The 14,918-nt window shown below is 38.7% G+C and overlaps 1 protein-coding gene across 7 annotated transcripts in view; it reads left to right on the top strand.

Moving 5' to 3' along the window:
* The window catches only part of LOC105049618 (uncharacterized), a 47,231-nt gene that overhangs the window by 22,115 nt on the left and 10,198 nt on the right, over positions 1 to 14,918 (top strand). For 6 of the 7 annotated variants that reach the window (XM_010929337.3, XM_010929338.3, XM_010929334.3 and 3 more), the window contains 2 exons: positions 2,041 to 2,203; positions 2,315 to 2,437. In XM_010929337.3, the coding sequence (XP_010927639.1) occupies positions 2,041 to 2,203; positions 2,315 to 2,437 (286 nt within the window). Of the gene's footprint in view, positions 1 to 2,040; positions 2,204 to 2,314; positions 2,438 to 6,143; positions 6,444 to 14,918 lie in introns of those variants that run through there. The other variant, XM_029265951.2, reaches the window with a different exon arrangement.

Raw genomic sequence — 14,918 nt, 5'->3', positions numbered from 1 at the left:
ATAAAAGCACAGGCTATGGTAAATTAGTTGATAAATTGGAGATCATACTTAGTTTTGAAAAATCATAAGACTTGTTATCCTTTATCTAGGGACAATAATAAATTCATCTTAGTTTTGAAAAATCATATGACTTGTTATCCTTTATCGAAGGACCATAAATAATTTTATAAAAAATCTAGTAGACAATACAAGTAGTAAGTTTTCAGACTGAGTACATAAGAGAGTTCAAATTGAATATTGTTGTGACCATTGGTATGCCATACTGGTCCATTCCAGTCCGTGCTAGGCTTACCGTACTGTATCGGTATTGAATACGAGGGGTGTACCGTGTATCAATATGCAAATTCGGAACATGTATCAGGCATATCAACATTGTACCAACATGGTATTGTTATGGGGTCCAGTATTGAGATGATGAACCATAGTTGTAAGTGATAAAGATTTAAAGGATAAATAGTTATTTTCTAAGCTAGAGTAGCTGCTTTAACTAGGCATAAACAATCTTGTTTTCTTACGTATTTCGTTTCCCCTGATATATTTTTAAATATGTTTTTAGAGACTTCATTTGGAAGCTCCATCTAAATTGCATGTGGTATCTTTTATGATTTTATGTTTTGGAGACGGAGTTTTTCAGGTGAATGTTATTAGACTTGGGTCAGACATTGACCTGAGGTAGGGCTTTTGGCCAGGTCACCAGGTTTGCAGTTCAACTATTGGGTCAAGTGTCAACCAATCAAATTATGGATGTTAAAATGGAATACATATGGAGAAATAAATATTATGTGAAAAATAGAAAAACTAATGTAAATTGGGGAGGTTTGCAGAGTATTGGGGGAAAAGGACCGGATATGGCTGCATGGTGATGATGATGGTGCATAGGCCGGAGGCTGGTGGATGATGAGAAGGCATGTGAATTGTAGGAGGTGAAGGCTGCTGGTGGTGGGAGCTGTTGGAGAGGGCATGGATGCATGGTACAGGCCATTGGGTGGTGAGGTTGTGCATGAGGTAGAGTGCTTTGGTGGACAGCAAACTATGACGAAATGACTTAGAAGTGTTTTTCACTTATAATTCCCTGATGGGAAATAGCCTAGGATTCTTTGACTGACTGGAAAAACTCATGATATTGTAAAACGGGTTTGCAAATGTGATTCTTAACACTGGACGATTTAAAGCCAACATCTTATTTTCTGTCCATTTTGCTCAAGAGAAATAAAGAAATGATGCCTCAGTTCAACCACATTTTGCCCATTGCAGTAGTCACCATCCAGGAAGGTAATATGGGGTATAAAGGCAAGCACAGAGGAGTTGTTGCATGGGACTCTTTCTTTCTTCTTCTTCTCCCTTTTTTTGTTCCCCCTCCTCCTGGGGGGGTGGGGGTGCAGTTTACTTTGAGCGAAACAGAAGGTCTTTTATGATTGAGTTTAGTTCTGGTTTCCTGTGAAGTACCATCTACCTGCGAGTCAAATGTTGGTTCATTATATTTCTGTTCAGAAGGTCCTGAATTTTCTTAAGTCTTGATTAGAGTGTCCAACCTTTTTTCTTCTCTTTTTTCTTTAAGTTTTGTGCTTGCTTTGTGGTTTATTATTGCCTTTGTTATCTTCACTTGGAGCAGATTATCTCCCTTCTTAAGTTTGGATGGTGAGTAAATTTGAATTTGTTTACTCATTTATAAGAAACATGACATGTCAAATGTCTCATCCCTTTATGAATTCAAAATAGACTTTGCAGATTTCTGAAAACCCTAAACATTTTCTCACCTAAAACTCATTGCTGCACGGTTGGAGACTAGGCTTCTAAATCACCTGTGAGATTCCAACAGGTGAAAACTTCTCAAGACAGATGATTAAGCTGAATTTGTATAAATTCTTTCAAATTCCTGCTGTTCATCTGATGTCTTTACTGCTTATTGATCCAAGAGGCATCCACATCAGATGGAACAATGAACACATTAATATAAAATACTCAATATATTAAATTTGGTCTTATGCTTAATCATGATCTTTATTTTCATTTCATACTTAATCGACGTTATCTTTGCAGGGACAATCTGCAATTATTAAGACAGCGGTATTATTATGCTACGTGGAAAGCTGATGGGACCCGGTATATGATGCTTATTACCACACATGGCTGTTACTTAATTGACCGAAATTTTTGCTTTCGAAGGGTTCAAATGCGTTTTCCTCTGAAGAATGTGAATGAGGTTAGTATGTACAAAATGTTGATTCTAGGATAAGTTATGCTGTACCTTTTAGTAGCATGCTTATTCTGACTTGTATGCACATTGTAACCTGCTTTTATTATCATGTGCAAGGGTTTTCATAACCTGACTTTGATTGATGGGGAAATGATTATCGACACACTACCTGATACAGGACTGAAGAGAAGATATTTAGCATATGATTTGGTGGCACTTAATTCATATTCTGTAATAAAGGTAAAGATCCAAAACAGGAAATTGAATCATTCTCATTTTTGTTATGTTTTATTTTTGTTTTCTTTGACCGGTCATTTCCTTTTCCAATTTATATGCCAGAACTAGCTAAAAGTTAATGCTCTTGTTATTAGAAGAGGTTATTTAGTTTTGGAGATGCTTTCTTTCTATTTATAAGTTGCTCTTTAGTTTATTGATTTATTTATTTTCGGGAAGGGGGTGTGTGGAAGTAAATGATTCAGTCTGAGTTTAGCTGAAATTCTTATCTTGCTATGGTGATATTTTGCTAAGACTGCGCTTTGCCAAAAGCTTTGTGTGGGCCTGAAACCTAAATCTCATTAATAATTTCTTGTTACCACATCTCACTTTTCTCACATGAACTACAAGTCTTAAGGGTGCCCTAGGTGCTTTCAATACTCTAATTGCTATCTTGCCACCAAGATTTCTCTTGAGATGCAACTTCGGTGGGGGAGTACTGCAAAAAGGGGATCCTGCCCACTCATGGTATGCCGTAGGTGTGCCAAAGTGGAGAGGCTGTTTTTGAATAACTTGTGCTTGACTTGAGATTTTGCAAGATGGGCTTACTGGATTGGCAGACAAACCATGCTTCATCTTTTTCTACCTTGTTTGCTTGGATTAAGCTCAAACTTTCAATAGAAAAATAATTAATATTGCATATTATTCAGTTATTATTTATTAAATAATAACACAATTTTGAAAAAGTATGTTCGTGGATTAAAAAACCCTCAGAACTGGATGGTAGAGTCAGTACATACCTTTCTGATGTGGGATTGGCACAGGTACTGGTGCTGGGATATTAAACCATATGTATCGGTACCATACCGACTGTAGTGGCCAGTACCAGTGTCTTTTCATTCTCTTTAGTGCTGTTAGTTTTTATATACACTGTCAATACCCATACTGATACTGATACTGTACTGATGTCATACCATTCCTATAGAAATATGGTATAGAGTTCAGTACTTGTATTTAAAACCTTGAGTATGTCTTAATTGTATCTTAGAGATGTAACTGTAGCAATAAGCTAAAAATCTACGCGTGGGAAGCCTTGTGGGATCTTTTGCTCTCACAGAATTCCTCAAACAAGATGTTCAGAACAACTCGAGTTTGGCTTGAAAGCAACTTGGCTTCTTGGGCTTTACTTAATTATATAACGAGCTGAGTGGTATCTCAAGCTTGAGTCTTTTCAATCCTAGTGTCACAAGCATGGTGCTCTTGCTTAAGGCATGCCACTTTGAATCACAATTTAATTTAGTATTAAATTCTCTTGATCATGTCTCACAGTTGTATATGAGAACACCTTGCTCAGGAAAGAGGTGGAATGGTTTTGGGCTATATATTGCGGCTAGAAAGCATGGATACTTCAATTTCCATATTGTCTCCAAAATAAATACATTTCAGATACTGATACTTCATGGATGCATTTTGAATAAAAATAAGGAGTATCCTTTTTTCAAAATTCAAAAGTGGTTTGGGTGCGCCTAGGATTCACCTTGGTTACTTCTTGAATATGCCTAAATGATTATGTCAGTGCCTCAAAGGATGAGGTGGAGGGCTTCACTTTTGTTTTTTAATGAATATTGGTCTTTTAATGATGAACAGCTTATTTTGATGTTTGTAATGTTCATATTATTCTATGGAGTATGGATTGTAGTTCATTAATTGGAATGATGACTAAATGATAGATTTTGAAGATGTCAATGCTACCATACAAGGCATGTACCATGGTTTGCTGTACAGACCGGTACGGGGCATCTGTATCGTATTAGTACCCTATTGGTATACCGTATTGCCCCATGCCGGCACTACTATGCCGAACTGAACTGCATACCAACACTGTAATAGGATGTTACTGGTGTGGGATTCGGTACCGAGACGGCACAGCTTGGCATGTATAGTTATTTTAATAACTCACTATTCTTTATAGGCGCTTTTTTATGTAGTTGTAAAAGTAATATATATTTATTTGTTGGCCCATCTTAGCCATATTGTATCTTACTTTTCAAAGATTTGTCTTCTTGGAGAGATCCATGTCATGTTGTATCCGTACTCATATTGATGTTCATGCTTCACACTACTATGGTTGTGCATGTGAATATTTTTTGAGTGAATGCAAATGGTCTGTAGTGATTGTGCATGCGAATATTGTTTGAGTGAATGCAAATGGGCGCATAGTTTGACTGCACCTGTCCTTGGTTGCATACTTTCTTAAGCTTGAGTTTGTTTGGAGATGAGTCATTCTGTTCTAGATTCCTTAAGCAGCCTATCTGCTTTTTAAGCAAATAGGGAATAGGGGATATTGAAGCAAATGATATTAATTTGTTCCAATATGAGCTCACTTGAAACTGTCTATCTTTTAAGTAAATGAAACTGTTTTACTTTTAGCGGGAAGGATAAAAACTTTCTTTTCAAAATGAGCCTAAATAAAGATAGTGTATTATATGTCGGAACATGCATAGATGTCTGAGTTGTTTTGGTTGAAGCAAAATATTAGGATGAACTGTGGTGCATTTAGAAAAGTATTGGAGTTTGCTTTTTAGAATAGAACCGTCTAAGGGTCTGTAAATTGTGGACTAGCAATTTGGGTCTATTTGATGCATTAAGATTTGTTTTGGTCGTATAAGCAGAGTTTTGAATTAAAATGCGACCAAAATATTAAATTTTTGGTTGAAAATAGGAAATTCACTTTTTTGTTGTTGTTGTTGCTCGCATGAAGTGCAATTTTGTAAGCTGTAACAGCTGATGATGCAGAATAGAATTACAGGGGATTGATCGGATCAACAGCTGTCAAGATTAGGTCAAGAATAAAACTACAATCATGGCTCTTTCATTTTACATGGTTAGCCAGCTATAGCATATTTTTTGGTATTTGGTTTCCTTACTTAGCCATACCAAATTTTCTGATTTTCAAATGCCATATTTAGAGGATTCTATTTCGATATTTTTCTTGTTTTCAAATGCCATATTTAGGAGAATTCTGATTGTAATTTTCAAATACCATATTTAAGGGATTCTGTTTCGATATTTAGGAGATTTCAGATTCTAATGTTATTTAATGCTACTTAGCTACAATACGGCTATAAATAGTCTTTGGAAAAGCTCAGTTGGGGTAGACCATTCAATCAAAATTTTCTTTCAGACTTTGTCTATTGTTCTCTTGTTCTCAAGAGCCTTTCATTGAATTAAGAGTTTGTTAGGTCAGTTAGAACCTTATCTAGCCCATACCCATTCCCGTTCTGTGTCATCTGACTTGCATCACTTGGCAAGGTTTGGTCAGATTTTTTTTTCAAGCTTTTCTTGCCTTAAGAATGGAGATAAAATAAAGGGTATTTCTTCGCCAAAACCTGTTTATTGTAAAATGTTGGTTATTACTAGAGTCTATGTCTTAATATGGTGCTAGCAAGCATTTGAATGTTATAATATTGATACTGATTATTGAGTGGTATTGCTTATTGAAAGTTGGTTCTGGTTCTTTCTGGGAGTAGATCTTGGGTAAGTGCAAAGGAGTGATGCGCACAAATTTTTGGGACCTGAATCGAGTGACATGAAATTCTATCAGAACTAAAATTTTATGCATTGGATAATTGTTTTCATAATTTATTTTTTTGGCATCTCTATTCATGTTAAGGAGTAAATGATTCATTAATTCAGATAATATAGTAAATTGATGCATATTTGGTTTTGGTAGAATATAATAGAAAGATGGGATGCAAGGGCAAAAAGGAGGTTGGAAGCATATGATGAGTTTAGTGTTGGTGATGCTAGCTTCAAGATCAGGTATTTCATGTTGGTTGGAGAATTCCAGCTACTGAGTATTATGAGATTTCTCAATCTTGCTGCTACGGTTCGGTACAGTTCCTGCTATTTTTGCCCCTTAAGTAGATTGATCAATGTGGTATTAGAATGTGGTCTGGCTATGTTATGGTCGGTCCTACAGGGTACAGAATAAAGAAGTCTTGGTGTCTCCCAGCTCATGGCAATCTGAGAAGTACTTGACTGGCAGCTTAGAGGTCATTCCCTGGAAATTATCTAGAGATTATAGTGATCTAGTTGTTCCTGGTGTGGAAGAGAATGCTGTCAAAGAAAATCCAAGTTTGACTCCATGGCAAGGTGCACGACATGATTGGTGCAATGATTAGTACTTGTAAAATCTGTGTGATTCTGTCTAGTGAAAAATCAATGAATTTTTCAGACATGGATGTTTGCAATTGTATTAAGAAACTTGAACAAAATAAGATATGTTGGTAACAGTCCTTTAATGTGGGAATTCTAAGTGCTGTAAGTTTGTGATACTAGAACAAAATTTAGTTATGGCCAAAGATTTTAGTGTCTTTTCTCCATAGTGCCTCGATACAGTCCTTTTCCCATGTTATGGTAATTAAAAGCAAATATATGGCAGCATGAAAACATCCTATTGAATTTTATAAGTTTTTATTGAAAAATAACTTTGTTATTCGATATAGTGATGCTTTTGGTTCATAAATCTTCAGTGAGTCAATGTATGATGAGGTCTCCAATGAATGTTATGCTGGGACCATCTCCGCAAATATTACTGGGTTATGATGTAACTGATGCATGTTTTGGTGACTATAAGGAAAATTTTATAGAATAACATGAAGGGGCACAATGCCGTGTGGCTCTGTCTGTTGGGCAAAATAAATGGTTCAGGAAAACAAGTGTGGAAAAATGAGAATGTTAAGGTGGGCGTATGGTAAAAATAGAAAGGCTGCATTAAGAAATTAGTATTTTAGAGGAGTGTGGGTGTTGTAAAAATGAAGAATAAGGTGATGCAGAATCGGTTGAAATGGTTCGGGCACGTGCTACGAAGGTTTGAACAGGCTCTGGTATGAACAGGTGCTTTTTGTGGAAGGTTGGAGGAGAATACCTAAGGTAACATGGATGGAAGTTGTGAGGAAAAATATGGAAAACTTGAAATTGTAGAGGTCCTCTAGATAGGAATTCTTGGAGAATGAAGATCAATAAAAGCCACCCTAAATGGTTGAGATAATGCTTGATGGTTATGGTTGCAATTTTTTACCATATAAATTTATGAATTGGATATTTGGTAGTAAGAATGGTTTTAAAATTCTTTTTGGAACCATTACAATATGAATCTTTGGTTACACAGAATCTCATGCTAGAACAAGCATGTTGATTGAGGTCTACTATTGAGTTTGTCATTAAAGTAGCGTACATATGCATCACAACTTTTGAATCTTTGAGCTAATAATATATGAATACCTAAAGATCACATGTTTTTTCAGTTATCTTTTGTAAATTCATAAAAAGCATAGGTGATGCCTCGATGTGCTGTTGTAGCTCTTTACGTGACATTCCACCGAACACCTAACAAGATCATCATGTGACTTTTCCCCCAACCAAGAATGGATGCGACATCAAGCAAGAGGAAGACTAAGGAGACTCCTAGCACCGGACTGGAGTCGTTTGGAGGGGATGGTCAAGAGTGGCCTAGGGTCATGCTCACCCGCCCACGTGGAAGGTGGAGAAGATCATGGAGGAGATTGCTTCTCTATAATTCCATTTCACTTGTATTGTTATCTTTCGGAGGAAGCCATGGAGGAATCATGGAAGGAATGGAAGTTCACAGCAGTGATTGCTATTCTCGTGTTTGGTTGGGTTCATGATAGGAAGGATTGGAAGGATGGATAGTTTTCATTCACCGTTTGGTTCAAAAAATCTTAAGAATGATGGATGAAATGAAAGAATTGCCCATTTATCCAGACTCACCAATTTGTATCCTCCTATATTGAGAAGATGCAAGGATGGACGGAGCATGTAAAGGGTGGATTTTTACGTTGATAAAATTATCCCTTGTTAGCATTTTGACAAAACCTTCACTTTTTTACTTTTCACTTTTGCCCACGCTTCTTCACTTTTCATTCATTTTATTTATATATATTTTTTATTTTATCTATATTAGGTGGATGTAGTATGTAAAGGGTGGATTTTTATGTTGACAAAAATATAGGTGGATGGAGCATGTAAAGGGTGGATTTTTGCATTGACGAAATTATCCTTTGTTAACATTTTGACAAAACCCTCACTTTTTTACTTTTCACTTTTGTCCATGTTTCTTCACTTTTCATTCATTTTATTTATATATATTTTTTATTATATATACTATTTACTCTACTATTGAATTTTAGTTCTAATTATTTTAATTTTGGCACATAATTTTCATAATTATATACAAATAATTATAATTGTCATCTTTTTTATTTATATTCACTATTTTTTAGTTAACTATTTGTATAAAAGTAATAACTATTTTAAATTAAATTATGAATTAACTAGTTATTTATATAAGTAATATATAAATAATTTTTTTCATATATAGTTAGTTTATAAAATTATTTATTAACTTAAAATAAATTAAAATTAAATATTTATATAATTTTTTATGTAATTATAAATTATAAAGATTATAACTTTATATATTGCTATATTTTTTTAGTATAAATAAGTGTTATAAATTGATAATAATAATACTTTTTATCAAAGGATAGTTTTGTGAAAATGCCATACAAATACCATCCATCTTTCTTTTTATTCCTTCGATACCAAAAAGATGAGGTAATTATTTCCATCCATCCTTCCGTATTTCACCAAATATGAAAGGATGAATAGAAGATCCATCCATCCTCTTCCTCAACCATCCTTCCTCTAATACATCCTTCATACCAAATAAAGGGTAAAAGTTTGGGTCATAAGTTGCCCATCGATTGGGTCACAAAGGAGTTCAAAATGAAGACCAAAATCCCCAACGAGGTGGAGTGTTTCACCATGGTGGATGACCATCTTCTATTCAGGTTCAAGATTGAAGCTGAACATGATGCTGATCTTTTAAGGAGGCCGTGGTAGATTGCTTGTTATCCTCAACCCTAGTCGCTGGCTTTTATCCTCAAGGAGAATGACATTTGCTCAGCCATGATTTGGATGCAGCTCCCCAAGCTTCCAATTGAGTTTGGAAAGAGACGATTCTGAACATTGCCGTAGTAGGTGGAAAGCCTCTGTTGCTCGATGACTTCGTGGATCAATTTTTTAAGAGGCTTGTATATGCCTGAATTTTGCATTCTAGTCAACATAACCTTGCCATTGATGCCCAGCATCTTCATTCAAGGTTTGGCCACTAGAAGGAAGACAAGTTCCCCATACTAGAGGCTCGCATGGAGGGTGATCCTCTCTTATTCCGAGCAGATAACTTCGTTCGTGTGGAATAGAATATGGCAACCCCTCAACATATGCCAATGTAGATCAAAGGCCCGTGCCAAGTGGTCACCAAAGCCACCTGTTTGGCCTATGGTTGATGACATTAAGTAGTAGGCAGCCTAGGGTAGGGCATATTGATGACCAGAGAAAAACTCTTGGTGTAGGTGCAAGCCTAGGGGCCAAATCCCCTCCAAATCAGTCACACTCCCCGAACTCTTCTTTGGACACTGAAGGATGGTAGAAGCTAGCGAAGTTCATGTGATGGTGGTTGCCGAATCGTGCCTTCATCAGCATTAATGCTAGCTCAAGCAGAAGCAAAAGGGCATCCAGCTAGTTGACCCTAATTGGCTATGGACGATTTTTGACTCGCTCCTAGAACTTGGCTATGGGCGAGGCCCAATTTGAGCCTGGCCTAAGTTCCAAACAAACCCAGGCTAGGCAAGCTAGGTCTTTGTGGAGTGAAAAGGCTTGCCACTCATCACTAGCTCGGTAGCTAGCTTAAGCTTGGTCCCAAATAGACCATCATCTTCTTCTAGCCTAGAGCCTAAGCTATAAGGCCCTAGCTTGCTGAAGATTAACATGCCAACAGCAGGGGTTGGCTGAGGCCACCGGCAAGCAGCCAGCAAACTTAAGCCTAAAATCTCCAACAGGAACTCGATGCTTAGCTGGAGGGACTTGAGGGCACCACCTTCGCTAGGTAGAAACAGCCCTTCATGGGCCACACATGGAGGGAGATACACGGAGCCCTTAAAAGGGACCAAATCTAGTGCCTTGGTGGAAGAAACATGACCTTCGATAAAGGTAATCCACTTGACGAACATCAAGGAACATCTGTTGGAGGACAAGATGGGTCAAGCACCCACCTTGGGTGAGGCCAACATTCAGCCATTGAGCGGCTGTGAAGACCAACTGCTCCAAGTAGGCAACCATGAATGGGTGGTGACAAAGATCAGAAGGGCAAAGGAGAAAACTCCCTGAAGAATGAGAGTGATACATCTAGACAAAGGCTGGTGGGTGCACCTTGAATTGGCTGATGGTGCTGGTACTGGTGGAACCTCATACTAATTCTCTATTATGGAATGTTATGGGGGTTGGTAAAACCCTTTTTTATCAACTACTTCAAGACTAGTGCAGATACATAATCCCCATGTGTTTGTATTTTGAAACTAGATTGTCTAGATGCAATCTTGATTGTGCTCACCGTAGATTTGTGGGGGACTAGTGTTTTTATGCCATTGGATCTCATGGTCTTTTGGGTGGGATAATAGTTGTCTAGTGGTGTTGCTGAAGTAGATGTGTTTAATAATTTCCAGCAGGAGGTGCTTGCAATTATCTTTGAAATGAACCGAGATCCTTAGGTCCTCGTAGCGGTCTATACGGATATAGAATATCATCGTTGTTTTATTGTAGGAGGCTATAGCTGCTTTTCGGGAGGGTCTTTTCACTCTAATTGCGAGAGGGTTTTTGATTGTATGGATGGGTGATGGAGAAGCATGGAGGTAAATCCTTTTTCTAGAAAATTGGGTTCAGAGAATTTAAAGAATTCATTGTAATTAATAGTTTGCATGATATGAGCTTTGCTGGCATTCAATACACTTGGTGTAATAACTGTTTGGGTGCTGTCAGAGTATGGGAGTGCATTGATAGGGCTTTTGCAATGTGGGATTGGATCCAAAAGTTCCTGGGCTACCAAGCGTGCCATCTTCCCTATTTATCATCTGCTCATTACCATCTCCTGTCCATATGTCTATTCCCATTACTACTCACCCTCATTTTGAAAAAAATTGGCTTGCTTATCCTCAATCTTGGAATATTGTGAGAGGTGCTTGGAGTACCTCGGTTTGAGTGATGTAACATACGGAGTGACACGGAAGCTGGAGCTTTCCAAGTGGCAGTTGAAGCATCTGAACCATGTTTGTGTTGGCTGTCACACTAAAGGACGTTGAGGCCACCATCTCTCTACTGCAGCAAAAGGAGGCCAATGAAGTGGGCCTCTTGGCCGAGGATGTTGGTTTGTTGAGGTCTAGTCTTGCTTTCCTTCACTCCCTCCTCTATCAACATGAGATCTTTTAGAAGTAGAAATCCATGATCACTTAGCTCAGAGAAGGAGATAGCAACTCAAAATTTTCCACCTTTCAACTATCGGGAGGAGACATAGAAACCACATCAGGGTGTTAATGACTGGTCTTTAGGTCCAGATGGCTTCCCCCCCTCTTCTTCAAGAGATATTGGCTCCTCATCCAAAAAGAAATATGCTAGGTAGTGAAGGAATTTTTCTCAATGAACTCAATGCCTGAAGCTTGGAAAAGCACACTTGTTGTCTTACCCCCCAAAAGACAAGCTTTTGGAGCCTGCTCATTTTAGATCAATCAACTTGTGTACTACACTATGTTAGATGATTATGAAGTTCATGGTCACAAGATTGCAGCCTGTGCTAAGCTCCTTAATTAGCCCATAGCATAGGGCTTTCATTAAGGGTAGAGGTATCTCTGATAACATCCTTTTAGCCCAGGAGTTTATGCATGATTTCAGGGCCCTGATCTACAGAATTCTTATGGCCATCAAGATTGATAAGGAATGTGCTTATGATCGGGTTAGATGGGACTCATCGTTCATCCTCTACAACAATTTGACTTCCATGATTGTTGGATCAGTTAGGTGTGGGCTTGTGTCATGAGATCCTCCTATGCTCTTCTTGTGAATGGCACCACAGAGTCCATTTCAATGATTGGGCTGCGCCAGGGTTGTCCCTCTGCTTCCTTTCCTTTTCATTGTTTGTGCGGATGCATTGTCTCGATTCTCTAATGTTGTGGGAGGCAGTAGACAATTGTGCATTAGCAACATATCATCCTAGCCTGGCCACACATCCTTAGGCCCGTCTTTTATTTCCAGATGATTGCTTGCTTCTTGAGTAGGCCATGATGTATAATTCATTGGTGTTTAGAAGGGTTATCTTGGACTACTGCCTGATCTTTGGATAGCAGGTTAATCTATAAAAGTCTGCTGTAAAATTCAGTCCAAAAGTTAAAATAGCAGTGAGACTGCAAATCAAGGGGCTCCTGAATAATCTTGAGCCCTCGGGACTGCAGCTTTATCCTTCAAAGAGTGCAGGAAAGGCTAGAAGGTTGGAAATGGAGGTCTCTATCTATGATGGGTAGGATAACTCTCATTAGGTCGGTATTGTGTAGACTTCATGATGAATTCAGTAGTTCCTAGGTTGATTGTCCTCAAGTTGGAGCAATTATGAGGAATTTTTTGTGGGGCGCATTGGATGAAGTAAGGAAGATTCACCTGATTTCATGGGAACTTTTTGTCATCCAGTTTGGTGTGGCGGTCTGGGTATCCTGGCATTGGTCCCATCAAGAGGTTTTCCTTGCCAAACATCCTGCCAAATTCCTGATGGAACCTTATAATATTTGATGCATGTTGATGAAGGTGAAATACTAGGCTTGGATTGGTATGACCACAGCAGATTCCTGCCAACTGCCCCATTGGAAGGCAGTGATGCCCTTTCTTGATAGGGTGGCTCCTTGTATTAAATGGAGGGTTGGGGATGGAAGTTTCTTTAGTGTCCTTCATGATCCTTGGCTTCCAACTCTTCCTTTTGCTTGGACCCTGATGATCATCGACTTAAGCAAATTGGAATACATAAGTGATGAACCTCCTTGTACATGGGGAAAGGGGATGGAATGAAAATTTTATATCTCAGGTGTTTGGAGAGGACCAGACCAAAAGAATCCTCGCCATGGCAATTCCCATTTCAAGGTGTCTGGACAGGCTGCGTTGGGAGGTCAGTCTCCTTTGAAATTAAAGCAAAAGACTTGTACGAGCTAATATGTCTGCCTCTAGTGGTGCTAAATGATGTTGCTTGGATTTGGAAGGTTGGCATTCATCCTCAAGTAACTCTTCTGCTTTGGATAGTGACCTGGGACCGGCTTTCGTGCCGATTTGTGCTTGTACTGCAGGATGCGCATTCCCTCCGGTGCCATAGCTGTTTGGAGATGGATGAGATGGTCAGCCATGTGTTCCTACATTACTCACAGGCTTGCAAGGTCTAGCAAACTACTTGAAACCTTGGCATCACTACAACTCCCCTGCACTCCCTAGATGCACTGCTAATGCACCTGAGAGACGAATCATGAATAGTGGAAGTATGGGCAAGATAATTATAACTTGTTACATCATCTATCATATTTGGTTGTCCAGAAACTGGTGTCTGTTCGAAGGTGTGGAACAAGGCCCTTGTCACCATCGTGAAAGCACAATCACATGCCAACAATTCCAAGCAAGCCATGCTAGTCGGTGGTCTTTGATAGCTAGAGAAAACTGCCGCTTCTCTTCTGCAGTCTCTATGCCACCCAGGGTGATTCGCTTCACCTAGGTGCCTCCACCTTTATGGTTTCCTCAGGATTCACTTTGATGGTACTGTTTTGAATAGTGGCGTGAGTGGAGGTGCTGGCTTTGTCATCTACAATCAGAGCTTACCATTAGTGGCAGCAGGTGGATGCCATCTCTACGATGCTACTGTTCCATTGGCAGAATTGAGGGGAGCTTGGGAGGGATTGGTTCATGCTAGCAAGGTCCTCAAAGCCCCCAACATTGTTCTGGAGGGGGATTTTAAAACTGTGATTAGTTGGATCTCTGGATTGCGGACCCCAAATGATGATAAGCATCCCATCCTAGAAGATCTGAGGAAATTAATTTCCATGTTGGCAGCATTTGAGATAGTGCATGTCCATAGGGAGGCGAACGACATTGCTGATTGGGTGGCCTTCCATGTGGCAAACCATATGGGCTCAGTGATTTAGGAGTCAGCCATTGGTAGCACCCTGCCAATTGTGACACTTGTACTTTGATACTAATGGATGTATACATACTAGGGCCATGTTCTCTCGATGAAAATGAAGATGATTGGCATGGTTGAGTATTTGAAAGCAGAAGCGCCTAGTAATTCATGTATTCATCATCAAATTCAAGGTGAAATGTTTACTATCAGAAAAAAAAAATAATTTCAGGAAGCTAGGCGAGAATAGTTTGTGGTGTTGCACTGCCAAGTCATTTTCTGAAAGACTTGTAAGGGGCTGTTGCAACAGATTAAAAATATAAGTTGGGACAATTTTTTCTTCATCCTAGATGCGCTGATGTTTCATACATCATGTTAATATATACTGGTTAGGCAGGCCGCATTTTGGAACCCTCAGATGCACCAAAACTTGGCAGAACGGGTCAACTA

Source organism: Elaeis guineensis, chromosome 8, assembly GCF_000442705.2.
Source record: "Elaeis guineensis isolate ETL-2024a chromosome 8, EG11, whole genome shotgun sequence".
NCBI classification, from domain to species: domain Eukaryota; kingdom Viridiplantae; phylum Streptophyta; class Magnoliopsida; order Arecales; family Arecaceae; genus Elaeis; species Elaeis guineensis.
This window is presented reverse-complemented; position numbering and strand designations above follow the sequence as displayed.